Source organism: Cricetulus griseus (genome assembly GCF_003668045.3).
Source record: "Cricetulus griseus strain 17A/GY chromosome 1 unlocalized genomic scaffold, alternate assembly CriGri-PICRH-1.0 chr1_1, whole genome shotgun sequence".
Classification (NCBI taxonomy): Eukaryota; Metazoa; Chordata; class Mammalia; order Rodentia; family Cricetidae; genus Cricetulus; species Cricetulus griseus.
Window position 1 is genome coordinate 80437686 of NW_023276807.1, and position 22908 is coordinate 80460593.

A 22908-nucleotide genomic window follows, 5' to 3' on the forward strand; every position below is an offset into this window, starting at 1 on the left:
CTAAGGTAAAAGCTTAAAGATGGATTTTAAAGCTCCTAATCTTATGTATATATTCAGCGCTATAAATCTCCAGGTTAGCATTGCTTTTGCTGCATCCCATAAACTGTGGTATTTGTGTTTGAAGTGTTGGGCATAAAACCCCAGGCCTTCCCCATGTTAAGCAAGTGTTACAACACTGAGATACATTCTCACTCAGCATTGGCTTGCCCTTTGGTTTATTTTTGAGACAGAGTCTTGTCATGTTGACTGGCTCTCTCTGAATGAGACCAGGTGATCCTGAATGTGATGGAGTCTAGTCAAAAGAGTCTTGACAGTTTGGTGCAAGGTGTAGATGAGTCAGGAGAACCAGTCCCAGAACTCTCAGTGCCAGAGGCCAGTGACAGCTTCCCGTCTCACAAGTCACATAAATGAAACCAGCAGATCATGGGGGTGAGGTGGGGGGGGGTGAATAACAGGGAGAATTTTAGCAAGCAGTGGAGGAAGGATAGGAATGTAGAGTCTAACTGGTCACTTCAGCTCACATCAGCGGTAGGGGCCCTAGGGTAGGCTCGTGGGTTGTTTCCTACAGGCTGTTGCTTTGAACAGATCCTCTGGGGAAAGGGTAGGGACAGACTCACAGACTGCCTCTAACAATAGCTCCAGGGCCTCAGATACCCTCTGCTAGCTTCTGTGGGCACCTGCACTCAAGTGCATATTTACACACACACACACACACACACACACACACACACACACACACCATTAAAAATATTTTTAAAAAAGACTTTTCAAGGGAGAGAAGGGTAGAGGAAGTAAATATAAGCTGCCAGAACAGCTTCAGGTTGTTTGCCTGTGGTTTTCTAGGAACCAGAGTATATTCACAGCTGTAGTCAGCAAGTAGTTGACAGCAAGGGGAACCCTTTAGGCTTGGCAACCCATCATCATTACCTGGTGGGGTCTAATTTATGGCTTCTTTAACTTCAGTCTCAAATAATTTTCTTGCTTCAGCCTCCCAAGTAGTTGGAGTTCTAGGCATGTACAACTATAATTGGTTAAGTTGAACTTTTAACTCTCTCATCTTTATCTTTTTCTTTCTCTTACCTCTCTCTCTCCTTCCTCCCATCTTTCCCACCTCCCCTCTAAATGTATTCTACCACCAACCACATATGCAAACTCATCTCATAAATCTTTTTTTTTCTATTTTTTAATTTAAATTAGAAACAAGATTTTTTACAAGTCAATCCCAGTTCCCTCTCCCTCTCCTCCTTCCCTGCCCCACCCCCACTAATTCTTATCCCATCCTCTTTCTGCTCTCCAGGGAGGGCGAGGCCTTCCATGGGGAATCTTCAGAGTCTGTCATAGCCTTTGGAGCAGGGTCTAGGCCCTTCCCCATGTGTTTAGGCTGAGGAGTATCCCTCTATGTGGAATGGGCTCCCAAAGTCCATTTGTATGCTAGAGATAAATGCTGATCTACTGCCAGAGGTCCCATAGATTGCCGAGGCCTCCTCACTGACACTCAGGTTCAGGGGGTCTTGATCAGTTCCATGATGGTTTCCCAGATGTCAGTCTGGGGTCCACGAGCTCCCCCTTGATCAGGTAAGCTGTTTCTGTGGGTTTCACCAGCCTGGTCTTGACCCCTTTGGTCATCACTCCTCCCTCTCTGCAACTGGACTCCAGGAGTTCAGTTCAGTGTTTATCTGTGGGTGTCTGCTTCTGCTTCCATCAGCTTCTGGATGAAGGCTCTAGGATGGCATATAAGGTAACCATCAATCTCATTATTGGGGAAGGGCATTTAAGGTAGCTTCTCCACTATTGCTTAGATTGTTAGTTGGAGTCATCCTTGTAAATCTCTGGACATTTCCCTAGTGCCAGATTTCTCTTTAAACCTGTAATGATTCCCTCTATTATGGTATTTCTTTTCTTGCTCTCATCTATTCTTCCCCCTGACTCAACTTTCCTGCTCCCTCATGTTCTCATCTGCCTTCCTCTTCTCTCCTTGTCTTTCTCCTAACTTCCTCTCCCCTTCCTCCATGCTCCCAATTAGCTCAGGCGATCTTGTCCCTTTCTCCTTCTCTGGGGGACCATATATGTCTCTCTTAGGGTCCACCTTGTTTCTTAGCTTCTCTGGCAGTGTGGATTGTAGGCTGTATCACCCCCTAAATCTCAAAAAATGATATTTTCATTTTTATTAGTTTAAAACATTTAATAACTTCCCATAGGACATTCTCATCGTATGTTTTTTTAGAAATACATTTTTAAGAAACCTCTTTAATATTTTAGGATTTTTTTCTCATAACTTTCAGTTATTAGTTTCTACTTTATTTCTTCTGTAGTCTGAGAATACATTTTGTGTCATTTCTATTTTAGTTTGTCCTGGATCTCACTCTGTATACCAGACTGGCTTCCAACTCAGATATCAGCCTGCCTCTGCCTCTTAAGTGCAGGGATTAAAGGTGTGTGCCATCACTGCAGGGCTGGGTACAGCATTCTCTAAATGCCAGTTAAATTAACTGATGAGTGGTGTTGTCTGTACCTCTGGGATTAATCCTTCATCAGTGTCTGTTAACTCCCTCTACCCAACTTGCTTGAAAAGGAAGGCTGGGCTCTGGTTGAGAGTTTTCCATGCTGGAACCAGGAGGCCATTTTTCTTGGTTCTTCACTGTGAGAACCTAGTATGGCTCCCGGAGAAGAGCCCTGTGTCAATACAGACTGATCCCATGTTCTCTTGTTTTTCTGCTTTTTCTTTTCCAGCAGTGGTTTGGCCTGTAACCTCAAGTTCCTTTTCCATTCTAAGAGCCGAGGGCCAGCTTCTCAGAGTGCTCAAGCTTTTTCTGCCATGCTCTTACGTCAGGTTGGAGAGGAAGCTATATTTGCATCTTAAGTGCCTCCCCTGTCTTTTTTCTCACAAGTTCTACAGCCTCTTTCAGTGACCGGGATTAGGAATTGAATGGCCCCCTCCATCTGGTTAATCCTTCTAATTGTTAACTTCTATATTTATAAACTTTATTCTCTGAAGTGCTTTTGGAAAATGGTTTGTGTGTGACTGTCATTCTCCATTTCAACATATCTTGGTGTTTATGGTATAACTATATCTGTTTTTCTACATCTCTTCCAGGTATCCTGTTTTTCTTTTCTCCTTTGAATAATTTTGCCAAGAGAATTATTGTAGATGAACTTTCTTTTTGGGAATGCTCACAAATAATGGCATAGAGACATATATTAATATGAAAGCTTGGCCTTAGCTTAGGCTTGTTCCTAACTAGTAGTTCTTATAACTTAAATTAACCCATGTTTTTAAATTTACATTCTGGCACATGGTTAATGACCTCATCTCTCCTTACTGCTCATGCCACTTCCTGGTGACTCCGCCTTTTTTATTCCCAGAGTTCTGTGTCCTGAAGCCCCACCTACACCTCTTGCCTAGCTGAATAGCTTTTATTGCTCCATTCACAGTAATACATTTCTCCACAGTGTGCAGGAAAATTTCACTACAAATTAATCACTTTTTATTTAAAAAAATTTTTTTTTTGATTTTTCGAGACAGGGTTTCTCTGTGTATCGTTGGGGCCTATCCTGGCACTCACTCTGGAGACCAGGCTGGCCTCGAACTCACAGAGATCTGCCTGCTTCTACCTCCCGAGTGCTGGGATTAAAGGCGTGCACCACCAACCCCCGGCCTTATTTTAAATTTTAAAGAACATTTTTTTTATTTTTACATTTTTTGTACAAAGTAAATTATAGGACAGAGCTTTTACACAGAGAAACCCTGTCTTGAAAAAAAAAAACCTTTTAATTTTTTTTATTATTTTGTTTCAGTTTCTTACTTTTAATGTTTCACTTTATAAGTTCTAAATTCCAGATTTATATAAAGCTTCTAAGAAGATAGTACCTATGTCACAGTCTCCTCCAGTCACTCAATTTGTCCAAATCTTAGAAATCACCCTGCCCTGGTCATCAGCTCTGATACAATTTTAACTTATTTGTGGCATTCACACTTAGCTGTTTTAGGTCCCCCCCTCCCTAATCTTAAATGGTGGATGATAGAGTAACAATTTCTTTGGTAATACTGAGTAAACTCTTTGGTCTTTTATTGAGACAAAGTCTTGCAATGTTGTTCAGTCTGCTCTTAGACTTTAGAGTTCAAGTGGGTCCCCACCTCAGCCTCCATTTTTGATTATCTGGGGTTATACACACATGCACAATGTCCAGTGATCCTTCTGTCTTTCTTTGTCATTTATGAACTTAGTACATTTGTCCTTGGAGTTTAGTTTGTAGAGCTCAGAAAAGTGAGCACACTTAGGAAAGTAGGGGACAAACAGGAGGTAAGTCAAGCCTGGAATACTCTAGCTATTCATTGACTCTCAGTTGCTGCACACAAGTCCTTGTGTAGTTTCTGGTCTTTGGAGCTTCCCTTCATCTTGAATGAGTGAAGAGCCCTGTCTGAAGCATTCTATCTCTTACCTCAGTCTCACTGGGTGAGTTCTTCCTCCCTTTAGAGAAGACCAGGCTACCCAGGCTTTTAATCATCTCCCCATTTCCTGTCCTCTTTTCAGCATTTGGGCTTGTAGAAAAAGGATTAAAAATGTCTTAATTTGGTCCGAGAAGTAACTACTCTTAAACTATTCGGTGCTCCCAAAGGAAAGACACCAGAATAATGCACGGAGTACTCCCCCCACCCTTCACACTCCCTTTGGCTGTTCTCCAAAGCTTCTAGCCCTGTTGAAAAACTCAGTGTGAAAATTAAATGTATTGGAGTCTCCTGTACTGCTAGGGTGCACTACAGAGACATCTGTTCTTTCGCTACAAGAATAAGGTCAACACTACCACATGTAACTGCCCCTCTTCATCTTGCAAGAAAATTGGTCTACTAATTCTCTAACTATTTCTGTACTTCAAGCAGAAGAATCAACTGCCATGCAACTGTTCTTTATGCTGTATTTCTTCTCAGGTTGATCTGATAGCCACCTGTTGGCTTCTTGCAGGTCTCTCAATTAAGGCTATATGAGTTTCCATTTACAACCAGTATATTGTAGAGGGAAATGCTGACACTTGACTCTCTTCATTTACCTGCTAATTTTAGCCTTCATTAATGACTTTTGCTTACCATGGTCATTTCTGTGATATTTACTAAAACTGACTTCATAATTTTCTGATTTCTTCTACATTTATTAAATGAATTTCACTCAAAAGAAAGAACTGCCTTATTTTCCTTTTTTTGTTTATTCAATTATTTACATCATTGTGGTCAATGGATAAGTACCTTATCTTGCTTTGCCTGGTTCGTCACGAAAGGCAGCCATTTATCTGTGCATTCCCTGTTCATTTACTTGGGAATGGCATTTAGAAACTGAATTCTGTGCCTTAGATAGCTTACTACATGGAGACTGTATTTTGGGGGTTGTAATATTTTTAAGTTTGATTTTATTAATTTATATTTATATCTTTAGTTTTCTAAGTTAAGTTGGCCATTCATCTCATTTTATAGTTTTTTTTTTTTAAGTAAAACTATTTCTTGCTGTTAATTTCCAAGTACAGCTTCCATTCATTAGCACATCTATTAACTATTCAGTGAATGTGGCTGGATCCTAACCTAGTGCTTGAGCCACAGTTAAATGAAAAGGAACTATTTCTATTGTTTGGTTTATACCCTGGCAAAGAAAGACAATAATCATTTTAACTGTATTCCAATTAGTTTTGATGTATTTTCATTATTATGCATTTCATGGGTTCTGCTATGCTTTCTCATTTCCTTAGGGACCATTTGCTGTGGTCATAGAATATGGCTTAATATTTTTATTTTTTATTTTTTATGGCTTAATTTTTTAAGAGTTGTTTTGTGAACTTAGGCAAGTCTTGTACTTGCTATCATGTTTCTGTGAGTTCATATGTGTAACAGCCCTATTGTCTCTGGAAGACTGTTGCTTTGGAGTCATCCACTACCTCCGGCCCTTTCAATTGTCCCCTCCTCTTTCTTCATAGGTCTCTGATCCCTGAGGGAAGGGGTTTGCTGAAGACAGACATTTAGACATTACATTTAGACAGTACATTTAGACAGTACACTCATTTCAAAGTCTCTCACTCTCTTCACATTGTTTCCTTGTGGGGTTCTGTTAATTACTAGCTACTACAAGAGGAGTCTACTCTGGTGAGGGTTGAGAGATGCACTGATACATGGTATTGTAATATGTCATTAAGGGTCATTTTATTGCTTCGTTCCTTTAGCAGATAATAATAATAGGTTTTCCCCTCAAGTTCGTGACCTATGTAGTCCCACATTCCTGGTCACTTTAGTAGTGTCAGGAATGGGTTTCATCTCAAAGATTGGACCTCAATCCAACCAAAAGGTGGTTGGTTATTTCCATAACATTTATGTCATTGTTGTGCTAGTATATTTTGCATGCAGGCCACTGTTGCAGGTCACAATTTATAGTTGTGTGATAGTGATGATTGCTTTTCTCTCCTGGTAGTGTGCAGAACACCTTCCAGCACCATAATACTAGTTAGTATTCTAACTGGGCACCTGTTTGAGTTCCCCATGTTCATTGGACAGTGTGGGGAAGGAGAACTGAACACAAATTCTGCCTTAACCAAGAAGCTCTTATAATTGATACCTGTTGGGACAGTGAAAATCTGTTTTCTCCAATGCAGTGCCACTGTGTATATCACTTCTACTCCGGGACAGGCCTCATGTCTAGGACTAGTATACAAACAGAAAACAAACTGTGTTTGTGTAGGTGCTCCTTTTGTTTTGGTCTCTTGGGTATTTTTTGTTTTATTGGTTTTTCATTTGTTTGTTTGTTTGTTGTTTTTTGTTTGTGAGAGAGAGAGTTCACAGAGTTGCGTAGGCATGAAGGTGGTAAGGTTATAGGAGGAGTTGCAGGTAGAAAATACTACATGAATGATTTTATTTAAAATAAAAAAAAGGAATTAAAGAAGGGAGTTATTTTCCAGATACAAATTTGGACAATTTAAAAGTAATATTTTATGCGTTCTTGAAGAGAATATGTGTTCTTTACTGTTTTTAAGTCTAGCTTCTAGAGAAAAATTGTGAACTGTGCAGTTTGGATCTGTTTCGTCTGTTTGACTGTACATTATTGAGTGCCATTAATATTTTCCACTGTTTTGTCACTAGTTTTTACCTGTAGTTCTACTAGTTGTTGATTTATATATTTTAAAATTATTGCTATATACTTTCAAGTTATATTATCTTCATTACACAGTTTCTTTCATGACTGGCTTGTTATCTATTAATTCTTCCCTCAGTTTCTTCAGTTTTGAAACTTCATGTTCTAGCTTTCTTCATTCTTTCAATTAATTTTGTTGTATTAGCTTATTTTCTATCTTCTGTTCAACATAGCAATTTGCCATCATCAAGCTTAAGTTTGTGTTTTATCAATAGTATGGATTAATCTGAGATTTAACAGCATGGCACTTTCCTATTTTAGGCTGATGAACTTAATCTATTTAAACTCCTGAAGATACTTGAAATTATATCAGATAATATACATCATTATTTCATGTGTTTATGTTGAACTCATGTTAGATGCTAACACAGTTCAGTCATTATTTTCCTCTTGAGTCCCTTTCGTGGGACCTGCTATAGATCTAATATTCAATGTTTCCCATGAAAGTTTGACAAAATACTTTAAAAATAGTCATTTAGGCAATTCATACAGTACTCAGTTATCACAGTCATGTTGTGATAACATTTTCCCTAACTAATTTCAAATTTTCTTTCCACTACTCTATTCTAGGCTCATTAGTTTTTCTACATGTGTAATAATTTTAGTTAATGCCAATTCAATTTTTGTTAACACCTATTCAATGACTAATTTATTGTGCAAAACTGTCATTAATATGCACCATCAGTAGTTGGAAAGAGGACTTGTAGGATTGAGTTTATGCACAAGCACTATAGTTATGTTTAGCTAATACATGCTGGACAACATCTGTAAGATGTCATTAGTTCTCAAATGCATTCAGATATCAGAGGTGTTAAACACAATTTCTGTCAATGTCTTTGTTCAGTGTTGCAATATTGCACTTATATAAGTAATTGATGGATATCTGATTTTTTTTCAGCATACAATAAAAGCAGATGCTATGGAATTTTTTGATGTCATTTGAATATCTAGAATAGGCTTGGCTTATAATTAAAAGCAGATATTCATTTCTTCAACTAACTGACTAACCATTGTAATGCAACTGGAACAGTGTTTGTGTATGTAGCACCCAGGTTGTTTGTTTTTTGTTTGTTTGTTTGTTTGTTTTGTTTGTTTTCACTTGGACCAGTTCTTTCTGGGGAGACAGGTCAGCTTCAGTTGTTTTAGTACTCACAACAGAGACCATATAGCTGACACTATCTGGCTTAGAATCCCTCCCATGCATGCTGGTTTCAAAGGATTATGGTATTTTTTCAGGTCCATTGGTGGTTTGGAGGCATGGGACAAGATCTTATTCCTCAAGGAAGCATGCCACCCCATACCAGATTAAGGAAGACAACAACCTTGGTGTCCCTCCCAAGCACTCTCATTCCTTAGATTGGTCATGCTTTCTTGTCTTACCAAACATAGCAGGGAACATGCAACTGTCACTACAGGGAGAGGCCACACCATTCCATACAATGTGGGGGAAAGGTAGCCATGTTAGGATTGCCCCTTTTGGCATTCCCCCTACAGACAGATCAGCATTAGTTGTATATAGTATCATCCATTGCCATTGTTCCTCTTTATTTATTTGAGGTTTTTGTGTTCCTGCATCATGTATACTTTGCCAGTTTCTGGGGAAACCCCAGATATGATGCCAGGAACAGACCTAGGGAAACAGTCCACTCAAAACTAGTTTAGCAGACCATTGAGTTTATTGGTGTTACTTATAGAAGCATGGCTGAGGGCCTCTTTATGGAGCATGGATCATTTGGGCAGCTGGATTAATGAGAAGCCCACCCTGGCATGGATGTGAGAACTATATCCTTGGAACACCCTGAACAGCCTTAATCTCATCTGTTTTAGCTTTCTCACCTTCCCCTGCACTTAGATTATGTGATCAACATTATCTGTCCCGTCCCCCGTCCCCCCGTCCCCCCCCCCCCGTCCCCGTTCCCCCCATCCCCCCCCCCCCCCCCCCCCCCGAGACAGGGTTTCTCTGTGGTTTTGGAGGCTGTCCTGGAACTAGCTCTTGAAGACCAGGCTGGTCTTGAACTCACAGAGATTCACCGGCCTCTGCCTCCTGAGTTCTGGGATTAAAGGCGTGCACCACTACCTCCTGGCCTGTTCATTTCTTATATCTGAATGTTTGAATATAGAATATGATAAGTAGTATGTTCTGTGTCAGACAGAGTTTCAGGCCTCAATCTATTGTTCTTACTGAGAAATTTAATCCATTTCCCCAACTTCAGCAACACCTTTTGTAAAGTGGTGATGGTGCCACAGTTATAAGAGGCTTTGGGGATAATCGGATAATCTAGTTCATGTACATATATCTAAAATCTCTCTGTGATGTGGAATAACTGTCACTTGTCTTTTTTCTGCAGCTTTCTCCACAAATAAACCAAACAAAGATGCAAGACATGTAATAAAAGTGGTAAGTGTTGTTCTTACATTTATAGTCCATATTTCTGACTTTTCCCCATTCTGCTTTATTCTCATAAGAAATACGTTCTTTCCTTCCCTCTTTTAGGTAGTAAGGGCCGTAAGGTAAGTCTTAGGATTTCACTTCTGTCCATGTCCCTGGGTATGGAACAATGAATAACATGGATAGACTGTTAGTGAAGGAGTCATGTGTGAGAGGACCCCATGGTACTTTCCAGTATGCCTGTCCAGAAGACATGTTGCTATACAGCCAGTGCTTATTTATGTATACAGTTCTGAGTGCTTTTGAGAAGATCTTTGCAGAAGACTTTTTTCATGTGTAAGACTATATTGGGATAGCAGTACAATATGTTGTCTAAAATGGGACTTTTCAAGTTTATTTAGTGTTTTCTTTTTTTTTTTTTAGTAGAAATCTGGTGCTTGTTTGATGAAGAATAATTCTATAACTATTATGTATTTTGCATGTGAATGTTTATATTTTCACAGTTGAAACATCATTGTTTTATCTTTAGGATAATTCTCCCTATTAAAATTAATTATTTCTCTTTCATAGGAATATCAAGAGAATGGCCCATTATTTTCAGAACTTAAATTTTATCAGAGAGCTGCAAAAAAAGAATATAGTAAGTAAAAATAACTAAGCAGCTCTGCCATGCATGGACTTGCTAAAGTGAGGGTTAATATTTTGGTCTTTTTCTGGCCTTCTGGAAAATTCTTTTCCATATGAAATTTTATTGTAAAGTGATGTACTTAACTGTTATAACATATAAAAGCAAGACAGATGGTATACACATTTGATATGGCACACATAACGGGTTATATATTTTAAGTCAAAGTTTTTCTACTATTTTACATAACATGCTGACTTGTAGAATTATCAAGAGTTCTCTAAGCAAAAAATATTGTAGAATGAAATTATTTCTTTTATAAAGATGCATTTAGATAGAAAGCATACAGTGACAAAACTAAAGAAGGTAGAATACACACACACATACACACACACACACACACACACACACACACACACACACACACAAAGGGAAAAGTTGTAAGGTGGATTAAAATGTTTGGAAATGATTAAATGTGAGATGTTTAAGAAAATATTAGAAAGGTGAATGTTGGGAAGTTGTTTGGAGCTAGATAGCAAATAAGAACTACCAACTGGAGAGTTGAATGTGAAATGATTATAAGCAGAGATGAAGAACAGTGAAGAGGTTTCCAAGAACTAAGTGAAACATTGTGGATGTCTGGAGGAGTCATAATGACTAGAATGGTCAAGGTCCTTTATCTTGTTTAGGAGAAAGAATGATGGATCTGGCCCAAATAATTAACTTTGCTTTCCTTAATAAAGCTTCCAAACACTATGACTATAGTCTTTACCAACTGCTTCAACTATGTCAGAGTGACAAATAGAATCCATTAAATTTGATTGTTTTATCAGGAAAGCTGTCTTAAGCATAAAACACATATGGGAGAGAAGTGAAAACAGTGATTAAACTACCTGATTGTTTAACTGGATTAAACAATTCAATTATGATTTTTTTTGTAAACTAAATTTATTTAAAACAGTTATTTTACAGAGTAAATAACTTTTAATTTCAGAGTTAGGTACTTTTTCTGCCCTATTTGTATTTTCTGGACTAACATGGTTTTAGACTTCAAGGAAGGCAGCAGTGGGGAGAAATGCCCCTCCTTTGTAGTCAACATGTATTACATTTAGAAACTTGGCTAGCATATGATGAAATGATTTGTTTTCATGAATAGAAATATTTATGAGTGATAACAACATACTTTGTAAGAATATGTCTTTTATGGTACTAGTAATTTTGTTTTTTAAGTATTTTATATTAATTATAGTAGAAACAAAAATGTTTGAAGACAAGAGATTGGTATATCTATTTTTATCAATATTTTATTTTCTTAGGTCTAATTACTATTTTAGTTAGATAATTAAGTCTTAGCATGTCTACAAATGTAAAATACCTTTAAAAATCATGTTTCTTGTTAATTTTTCTTTGCAGTTAGAAAGTGGATAGAAAAGAAAAAACTTGATTACTTAGGAGTTCCTCTATTTTACGGATTTGGTCTGACTGACTTCAAAGGAAGAAGGTAAAAACATATAATCATATCAAATTTATAGAATCAGTTATTACTACTAAATAACATTTCCTCAGTGCTCTGTCTGATGTTTCTTTTTGGCCAGGTAATAAACTACTCAAAACATATCTTGGTTTCTGGGCATCAGGAAGCCCCTGGTGGCTCATCTGCTTGGTTCTAGACTCTGGTCTCTCTGGAGAATGTAATCAGGCTGTCATCATCTTAGGTCCTAACCTGGGAACTACCTGCTTGCAGTGGTCACTCATGTGACTGTTGACAAGCCTAAGGTGTCTCTGCAAGGGACTATCTGTGTGTTATAGGGAAGCACAGGGGTTTTCCCCAGAGAGAATGGGTGGGAGGGAGGGAGGAAGAGAGAGGGAGAGAGAGAGAGAATATGAATATAAATACACAGGGAAGTGAGGCCGAGCTGGAGGTCATAGTATTTCTTAATAATCTAATCATAAACGTGATATCCTAGCACACATTCAGTCGGTCAGTCAGCCACTAGGTCCACCTCTGAAAGACAGGAGAGAAATAACTCCACCTTGAGGAAATACACAGCAAAATATTTATAAAGCAATTCTTGAATGTGTGTATTAACACATACAAAATTCATTAGTTCTGACTTTGAAAAAGTCATTTGTTTTGCACCCATTTTGTTGCAGGGAGTGTCATAGAAGTATCCTATTTTGCTATTTTTTTAGATTTGAATTAGAAACAGGATTGTTTTACATGACAATCCCAGTTCCCTTCTCCCACCCGTCCTCCCCTACCACCCACCCCAACTAAAACTCTACCTATCACATATCCTTTCTGTTCCCCCTGGATGGTGAGGCCTTCCATAGGGTGTCATCAGAGTCTATTGTATCCTTTGGGATAGGGCCTAGGCTACCCCCGTGTATCTTGGCTCAGGGAGTATTCCTCTATGTGGAATGGGCTCCCAAAGTCCACACCTATGCTAGGGATAAGTACTGAACTTCTACAGGAGATCCCGTAGATTTCCGAGGTTTCCTCACAGAAACCCATGTTCCTGGGGTCTGGGTCAGTCCCATGCTGGTATTCCAGCTATCAGTCTGGGGAGCAAGAGTTCCCTGATGTTCAGATCAGCTGTTTCTGTGGGTTTCACCAGCCTGGACCCCTGTGCTCTTCACTCGTCCTTCTCTGCGTCTGGGTTCCAGTTCAGTTCGGTGATTAGTTGTGGGTGTCTGCTTCTACTTCCACCAGCTGCTGGATGAAGGCAATAGGATTGCATATAAGTTATTCATCAATCTCATTATCAGGGGAGGGCATTTAAGGTAGCTTCTCCTCTGTTGTTTAGATTGTTAGTTGGGGTCAATTTTGTAGATCTCCAGACCTTTCCCTAGTGCCTGATTTCTCTGTAGACCTAAAATGTCTCTGCCCCCAACTTGAGACCTATTTTGCCATTTTTAGACAGATGATAGTTGTACAGAAAATAGGCTCAGGTATCAGTCCTCTGTTTAAATACCTTTTTGTTTTTCAAGAAAGGGTTCTCTGTGTAGCTCTGGCTATCCTAGAACTCGCTCTATAGACCAGGCAGGCCTTGAACTCACAGAGATCCACCTGCCTCTGCCTCTGAGTGCTAGGATTAAAGGCATGTACCACCACTGCCTGGCTATGTTCAAATATTTTTAAGAGTATAAATGAAGTGAACTGTTGCATACAGGGTACTGAATGGACTACAGGAATCATGGGACATCCATAACATGTCACATGTTTCTGTTAAATCATCTAGAACTATAATAGTTGGCTTAAGAATCATGTAAATACTTCTGAAGGAAGGATAGAAAGTTCTGGGTAAAATGGCAGAGTAGAAGTTGTTGGTGGGATCTGGTGAAGGGCAACTGTCAGAAAAAAAAAAAAAAGACTCTTCTGAGAAGATGAAGAGTGTTGAAAATTCTCAGAGGTATAGGATACACCAAAAGTGTGGCACCAAAGCTAGGCAACATGCCAAAAGAAGGCAAGACATACAGGGTCCCAGCCACACACTTCCTTGACTGTTGGAGGAGAAGCAGGAGCCTCATCACAAAGGTAATACAGACAGGTTCTGGTAAAACAAAGCCAAACAGAACACTCAAAACAAGCCCTCTACACAATCTCCCATCTGCCTCACAAGCCTCATGTTGGGAAACAGTTTTCCGAAAGGCTGAGGTGTTCATCCTGCAGGGAGGCGCCTTCAGCAGGAAAGCTAACAACGGAACCACCTTCACAGACTCCCCGAAACTGTCCACATGCACTAGGCTTCTTCCTGCCAGAACAAATAATAGAAGTTGAAAGTCCCTCTTAGCGGAAGCAAAACCAAACTGCCAAGAAGTTTCTCAGACCAGACTAGCTGCCTGGAAGAAGTAGAAACCTGCTGAGCTGACTGGGAGATGTGTAGACAAACTGAGGCACCTGGAAAGTCCATTTCCAAGCATCTGAACTGCCTGTAGTCTGTGCAGTGTGCTCCAGGTTCCCAGCTTTGTTAGCTGCGAGCCATGCTAAGGTGGGCTTTGCTGATGTAACTGCCTTTGAGTAATTTCTGCTCCTGTCTATAACCCCAGTAAAACTCATTGATTCACCAAGGTGGACTTTGGTGGCATCCATGTTTAGGTCTGTTGTGGGTTCCCTATCTGGGGCAAGCAGATGTGTGTGTTATGTTTCCCCAGAAAATGTTTTGTCATACAACACCTTAAAACAAGTTGTAGCTTTTAGTGAGATGGTGACTCTTCTGATGGTCAACAGTAGAAAAAGAAAATCTATTTTGTCACTTAGCATGATTCATAGGGCAGTAGACAGGCATAATCTTCAAAAAGAAACCAAGATCAAAATCAAAACTGCTGTTGATAATTGAGATACCCTGGAGGCCTGAGAAAGGAGTAATCAGAAGCCAGAGAATCTGAATTTAACCTGTCTCAGCACCAGCATGAGAGACCTCCTTATAAAGTGCTGTGGAAAGCAGAAGGAGGGCCATCAAAAGGTGCAGGTCAGAGGAGTCTGCTCAAGTACTGAAATATATAGATAAAGTTGCCCTGCTCTTGATGGCTGAGAGCAGGTTTCATCAGCTGAGAATAACCCTGAGCTTGAGTGGATCACCTCGGGAAACTCCTGAAAGAACCAGTGTCAGCTCAGGATCCCCAAGACCAAGTTCTCAGTTCAAAGATACATTTTTTCCTGGAGGGAGAGAGGGCAGGGAACAAAAGACAAAGACAGGAGATAAAGGATGGGAGAAGTGAACAAGGGAGCAGGGGTATTTGTCCCAAAGGCACAAAGGACTTCCTTTGGTTAGAGGAGACAGACATTGGAAAATTGGTGGTTTATAAAGGAAAAGGTAGGAGCCCTATGTTAGGATGAGGTGTTTAATTTTAATTGTGTATGTTAATTTGGTGACCCAAAGGGGCCTTTTGACTATGGATTTCAGTGTTTTGATAGCTGGAATTTGGTAGTCAGACTCAGGGGGAAGATGTGGTCAAATAAGGAAATAGACCTTGGTGTTACAATAAATCTTTCTGCCAAAAGCCGCAGAGCCCCACTGCCATGCATGTGCTTTACGCCAGCGCCCACCTGAGTTAGGGTCCAAATTAATACACAGAAGCTTGTATTAGGTTCAAATGCTGCTTGGCCAATGACTAGGATTCTCATCTGTTAGCTCAGTCTTAATTATCATAAATCTATATATTTTATAAGACTTATAGAGGATGCCTTTCGCTGGCACCCTCTCTTGCCAGTGGCTCACATCCCACCACTGGAGGAGGTGAAGGGGAAAGGGGACATTTCCTGTTTCTCCTTGCTATGTCTAAATATGAGTCTCCTTGCTATGTCACTTCCTGCCTGGATAACCACTTCTCTACTACATTTCACAGAATCCTCTTTGACTCCTAGTCCTGTCTAACTTGCTGTCTCATTGGCCAAACAAGTACTTTATTCGATAATCAATAAGATGAACATACACAGTACATTCCCCATCACCTTGGTGGCTAGTTTAGGACTGTAATCTAATGGTTTAGTAAGGAAGATGGAATGGGGAGTAGAGTAAGGCCTGGCAGAGCCAGGTGATTGAGTGGGCTGGTGTCCCTTCATCCCCTACCTGTGTTCACTACTGTAGTGCATGAAGACTCCGTGGGATACTGAACATGTATAGCAACATCCAGTATAGCCAGGATAGCAGTGATTAAAATTGGTACTCAGGAAGTCTTAATAGTATGAACACAGGTCTTCTTTTTAAAAAATTATTATTATTATTATTATTATTATTATTATTATTATTTATCTGAATACAGTTTCCCCTCCTGCTACTCTTCCCCAGGTGCTTCCCACCTCCTCTGCCATCTAGATCTGTTCCATTTCCATCTCTCATTAGAAAAGAACAGGCTTCTAGGAAATAACAACCAAACATAACCAAATAAACATAAGATAAAACAAAAACCATCATATTAAAATTGGACAAGCCAAGCTAACAGGAAAATAAAAGAGCCCCAAGAGAAGGCACAGTAATTAGAGACCCACTTGTTACACATCCAGGAGTTCCATAAAAGTACTAAACTGAATGCTCTAGAATACATGCAGAGGATCTGGAACAGACCCTTGGAGGTCCTCTGCTTGCTGGGTCAGTCTCGGAGTTCATATGAACTTTCCTCAGTGGATTCAGAGGGCCTTGTCCTTTGGTGTTTTCTGTTCTCTCTGTCTCGCCAACTCCTTCTGCATCCTCTTCCATAGGGTTCCCTGAGATCTGAGGGGAGGGATTTGATGTAGACATCCCATTTAGTGCTGAGTGTGCAATGGTCTCTCTCTCTCTCTCTCTCTCTCTCTCTCTCTCTCTCTCTCTCTGTCTGTCTCTCTCTCTCTGTCTCTCTCCCTCTCCCTCTGCCTTTGGTCAACAAATTAATTGGATGAAACCTAGTCTTAGCACTGGAAATTTTATTTGGTGACGAGATGATCAGTAGGAGTTCTGACTCCATCAATATTTGGAGACATCATAGGACCACCTTTGTATATTATAGGTAGTTTCCACTGCACTAGAGTTCCACACTGCCCCCAAATGTTCCTCAAATGCTCCTCAGTCCTAGCTGTCTCTCCACTCATTTCCATCTTTCCTCCCCCTTCTCACCTAATCCTCCAGTTCTTGTCCCCCCTTCCCACCCCACCCTGGCTTCAGTCTACTCATAAAGTTTATTCTACTTCCCCATCCCAAGGAGAATCATGGGTTCTTCTTTGTCTTTTCCTCTATGTTTACCCTCTCCAAGTCTACAGATTGTAGCTTGGTTATCATTTATTTAATGGCTAATATCCAGAGATAAAAGCAAATACATACCACATTTATCTTTCTGAGTCTGGGTTACCTCACTCAGAATGACCTTTTTCTAGTTCCATCTATTTGCCAGAAATTGCCACGATGTAATTGTTTTTAAACAACTGAGTAACACTCCATTGAGTTAATGTGCCAAGTTTTCTTTATCCATTCTTCTATTAAGGGACATCTAGAATTTCAATGTCTTGCTATTATGAATAAAAGAGCAGTGAACATAATTGAGCAGTGTGGCAGGATGAAGCATCCTTTTGGTATATGCCCAAGAGTGGTATAGCTGGGTCTTGAGGTAGCTCAAGTCCCATTTTCTGAGGAACTGTCATACTGATATCCATAGTGGCTGTACTCTTCCAGCAATGAAGGAATGTTTCCGGTATTCCTCATACTCACCTGAATGAGCTGCCTCCTGTGTTATTGACCTTAGCCATTCTAACAAGTGTAAGTCATTTTGATTTGCATTTCCCTGATGGCTTTGGATGTGGAACATTTCTTTAAGTGTTTCTTAGCCATTTGAGTTTCCTCTATTGAATAATCTCTGTTTAGAGCTTTACCCCATTTTTAATTGGGTTACTGGGTTTTTTTTTTTTTGATACTAAGTTTCTTGAGTTCTTTACATATTTTGGATATTAGTTCTCTATTCAATGTGAAATTGGTAAAAATATTTTTCCATTTTGTATGCTGCCACTTTGTCCCAGTGACAGTGTCCTTTGCTTTACAGAAGCTTTTCAGTTTCATGAGATCACATTTATTAATTGTTGATCTTAATGCCTGTGTCATTTGTGTTCTGTTCCCTTCCCTTTCCCTTTTCCCTTCCCCTTCCCTTTCTCTTTCCTTCTTTCTTCCTTCCTTCCTTCCTTTCTTTCCTTTCTATGTCTGCTCATACTTTTAATTTTGTATACACATTTTTCATCATTTGGGAATTTTTTTTAAAGTCATCCTTTCTTTCTCCTTGCTTTTTACATTCTCCCCTTCATTTTTCTTTTTACTATACTTTTAGTCTTACTAGCTAAATATTTAAAAAATGTTTATTTTTCATTTTACATATCTATCTGATTTTGTCCATGAGTATTTTCCTTACCTTTTCACTCATACAGTTTCTGATTATCTTCCCTTCCTTTGCCTGTCATTCTTCGACACTCATTTTCCTTTCATTTTGATAGCCTTGCTTCTCCTTTCCTTTCCCTAGATCCTTCCTTTTATCTCATTCAGTTATTACTTTCCAAATTTACCATAAATAACTTCTAGCTTCATGGGACATTGGTCATTAGCTTTGAGATTTTCTGTTTTCTGGTCATCAGTGATAGATTCAGGCCTTTGATTAATTTCAAGTGTACTTTTCTGTCTCTTAACAGTTAACACTAATGCTATTAGCATAGTTTCTTTTCTTTCTGCATGATGTTAGTGATTGATTTCTAAAGAGTGGACTTTCAATAAAAAGTTTATCTAATAAATCAGGAAGAAATATGTAAACCAACAGATATACAAATAACATCATAAAAACATGATTTCTAAAGTCATTGTAACTGAATTTAATTACACTAAAATAAATAAAACCTCATAGGGTGATCTAAGATTTTTTTTTTTAGTAAAAATGTTCACTGACTTTAAAGAGGATATAGGTGAACAAATGAATTCAATCCAGAACCTGGAAGGGCCCAGATAATAGAGTGGAGACAATCAGCAAATGGATGAGAAAATCAGTAACACAGATGACAAAATAAGAGGGAAGAAAAATGCAGCAGTGAAACTGAAAAAAATGTTGAATATGAAAAACTCAATGAATCCCCAAAGAAACATCAAAGTCAATCAGGAGAAAGAATATCAGAGTAGGTGGTGAACAAGTCAAGGAAATGTAGCACTCAAACACCGATGGAGAGAGAAAGAAGGGAAGGGGGAAGAAGGAATTGCAGAACTCAAAGGACTGAACCCAAGAAGCCACGGGATAGTAGAAGGAACTGTGATTACAAACCAAACATATAGAGAATCTATTTAGTGAAATTACAGCAAAAAATTCCCATCCAGAGAAGTAAATTGAGGACTAACACCTTATAGTTAAAATGCCAAACTTAGAGAAAAGCTATATTACAAGACATAAGGGGAAGACCCCAACTCATCTCCAAAGGCAGAATCCAGGGTAACTCCAGACTTCTTATCAGTAATCTTAAAATTTAGCAAAGCATGGGATAATATATTTTAAGTTCTTAAAGTAAATAACTCCCAACCAAGATTGCTATATTCATCTAATCTATCTTTTGAACTGTTAGGAAATACAAGATATTTCAAGACAACAGCAAACTAGGGAAATTCATGACCAAGAAGTCAGCGCTTACAGAAGACTTAAAGGAAAACTAGATATGGAGGAACAAGACAGTCTTGGCACCAAGAAAAGAATAAATTTCACTAATGTAGTAGATGAATCAAGGAGGGCTGTGAAGAAATCCATCATGTCCAATATAGTACACTACCAAACCTCTAATACTAATAGTGGAGAAAGAAAAGAAAAATAATAACAAAACAGAGAACTACTCAAGAAAGAATACAAGAATTTATAAAATGTCACAGGAACAATTTTACACATCACTGACCCCAGATTTCTAATAAGAAGGAGCACAGTGTCTGACTAGATTAGAAAACTGGACTGAATTATTTTTTAATCTCTAAGAAACACACTTCACTGGTGAAGACATTCACAACTGAGTCAGAGGAGGGAAGTCAATCTAGAAAGTGGATGGAAGCTGGGAACAGCTGTTATTTTTATGCTTGATAAAGTAGATCCAAACCAAAACCAGAAGTGATAAAAAGGAATGCTACATATTAACAAATGGAACAGTTCATCAAGCATCATTAGGAGCTGCTTTGAAAATGTGTGTGTGTGTGTGTGTGTGTGTGTGTGTGTGTGTGTGTGTGTGTGTGTGTGTGTGTGTGTTTGCCTGCATGTATGTCTATGTATCATATATGCAACATGCATGCACTGCCTGGGGAGGTCAGGTGAGGGAGGGTATAGACTCCATGGAAGTGGAATTATAGATGACAGTGAGCTGCCATTTGGGTGTGGAATCAAACCAGGGTTCCCAAGACTGTGCTCTCATTTGTTAAACTGTCTCCCCAGCCCCTGAAACCTACATTGCCATATATGTGACACTGGGATTGAAGCAGCTATTAAAAAAGTAGTCTTCCAACAAAGAAGCTCCCAGGATTGAATGGGTTCATTACTGAATTCTACCAGATGTTTAAAGAAAAGCCTGTAAACCTGAAAGGGATGGGGGCAGTGAGGGAGAGAGAAAGTAGCTACCAGCTCTCCTACAATAGAAAGGTAAGGACACTGTTAAGTTCATTCTAAAGCCATGATACTCTAATAACTAAGACTACAAAAAGATAAATAAACAAAAACAACAAAACCAAAAGAAAGAAAAGAGGAAAACAGACCAATATCTTTAGTGAACATAAGTATAAAAGGTCTCACTGATACTTTTATCAAATTCAAGAACACATCAAAGACATCATGCACTATGACCAAGTTGGTTTTATTCTAAGGATGGATAGTTTGTTCAACATATGGAGGACATAAATAAGTTTAATACACACATAAGTAGACTCTAGGGAATCTCTGATCATTAAGAAATCACATATTTATCTTAATCGGTGTCAAAATGCCTTTAATGATGTTCAGCATCCCTTCATGGTAAATGTCCTGAAGAAAACAGAAAGAGACAGAACATGCTGAAATACAATTAAAGCTATATATGAATCTCTACTGTCAGCATTATAAAAACTGGGGGAGAAACAGAAGCCATGTCCTCTAAATTCAGAAAGACAAGGGTCCCCACTCTCTGGTCTTGTCAGTACCCGAAGGAAAAAAAAAAGAGAGGGAGTCAGAGAAACAGAAACAAATAGAAAAAGAGGAAATTCAAAGTATCCGCATTTAAAGAATATTCGATCCTGTATATGAGACACGGGAGTCTCCACCTGAAACTCTTAGCTCTGATAAGCATGATAAGCACATGATAGTAGGACACAACACTGAACAATCAGTAGGTTATGTGTTCATAACAAAGTTGCTGAGAAAACAATCTGTAGAGGAGGTGTCCCATTTAAATACCTTAAAAAAAAACACTCTAGGACTAAGTCCACTTGTGGAGGGGAAATACCTCTACAGTGAAAAACCTCTGGGGACTGAAGAAAGGAGTGGAAGGAGATACTAAAAGATGGACTAGCTTGCATGTGCAAATTGCCATAATTAGTATAGTGGAAATGGTTCTATTACTAAATATGATCTATAGGTTCAGTACTGTCCCCATCAAAATTCAAGTACATCTTATGAATTAAAACTAGGAAAAAATGTTCTATAATTCACATGAAACCAAAAAAATACCCAAACAACCAAAGCAATTCCAAGTAGAAATCTTAGTGCTAGTGGTGTCAGTCTATCTGATCTCAAATTGTACCATAATTAAGTGATAATGAAAAGTGTGGCACCTGGCACAGACCAATGAACTAGATAAAATAAAGGCCCAGAAGTAAACCCATGCAAATACACTAACTAACTTTTTGGTACAAAAAAGACACATTGGGAAAATCTCTGTTCATCAGTGGTTTTGGGAATGCTTGCTATCCACACATGTAGAAGAATGACAGATTCTTATCCAGTGGCTCTCAACGTTTCTAGGGCTGCTACCCTTTAAAGCAGTTCCTCATGTTGTGGTGACCCCTGACCATAAAATTATTTTTGTTGCTACTTCACAACTAGTTTTGCTACTGTTATGAATTAAAAGATCTGATAATGCAGGACATCTAATATGTGACCCCTGTGATAGGGTCATTTGACTCCCTAAAGGAGTTTTGACCTACAAGATGAGAATTGTTGTATCTGTCATTGTGCATAAAAATCAACTCAAAACACATTAAGGCCTTAATTTAAGACTAAAGACCCTGACACTGCTAGAGGAAACCTTGTGTAAACTCTTCCAGGCATGGACAAGGACTCCAGTAACCCAGGAAGACTTTCTCAGAGCTCACTGATGGGACTGTGTTAGTTTCTCTTTTCTTGTTCAGATAAAACACTGTTACCAGGGCAACCTAGAGATGAAAGAGTTTATATTGGCTTTTGGTTCCAGATGGTTGGAGTCCATAATAGAAGGACAGCAAATACAGTAGGTAGCCAGCATGACAGTAGGAATGGAGCAGGAATTATAGAGCTCACATCTTAACCATGAGCACAAAGCCTCAGAAAGAGTGAAATGGAAGGACTGTAGACATTTTTCTCAAAGCCCACCCCCAGTAATGTACTATCTCAAGTAAGGCTACATCACCTAAGCCTCTCCCAAATAGTACCATGAACTGGGGACAGAATGCCAGAGATCATGTGGGACATTTTTCATTCAAAACACTACAGGGGTTTCATGAAATTAAACAGTTTCTACACAGCAACGGAGTCATCCTAGTGAATACACAGCCTTTGCATAGGAAAACACCTTCTTCAACTCTTTGTCAGATAAAGGCTTATTATATAGAATATATTAACTGAAGAGATTAAACAGTAAAAATACTACATGTTCAAAAAGATTATTGAACTCAATGGATAGTTCTTGAAAGGAAGAAATAAAAATGGTCAGTTTGAAATAGTGTTTAGTGTTTTCAGCCATCAGGAATTACAAATTCAAACTAGTTCAAAAGTGCTTAACCATGGAGATGACTCCATGGCTAAGAGTGCTTGCTGCCCTGGTGGAAGACTAAAGTTCACTTCCTAGCATCCACGTTGGGTGGCTTATAACTGCCAAATCTCCAGCTCCAGGAAATCTGACTCCCTTTTCTGACTTCTGCATCTACATACATGTAGCAAACATTGACACAGAAACATGCACAAATATAGGTAAACAAAGATACATTTTAAAAGAAAAGTTATTTTGAGATTATATCTCACAAATCAAAACCATCAAAAAC

At 38.9% G+C, this 22908-nt stretch overlaps 1 protein-coding gene across 2 annotated transcripts in view; it reads left to right on the forward strand.

The window, feature by feature from the left end:
* The window catches only part of Vrk2 (VRK serine/threonine kinase 2), a 107838-nt gene that overhangs the window by 28978 nt on the left and 55952 nt on the right, over positions 1-22908 (forward strand). For both annotated transcript variants that reach the window (XM_027387991.2, XM_027387992.2), the window contains exons 3-5: positions 9512-9561; positions 10123-10192; positions 11591-11678. In XM_027387991.2, the coding sequence (XP_027243792.1) occupies positions 9512-9561; positions 10123-10192; positions 11591-11678 (208 nt within the window). The remainder of the gene's footprint in view (positions 1-9511; positions 9562-10122; positions 10193-11590; positions 11679-22908) is intronic.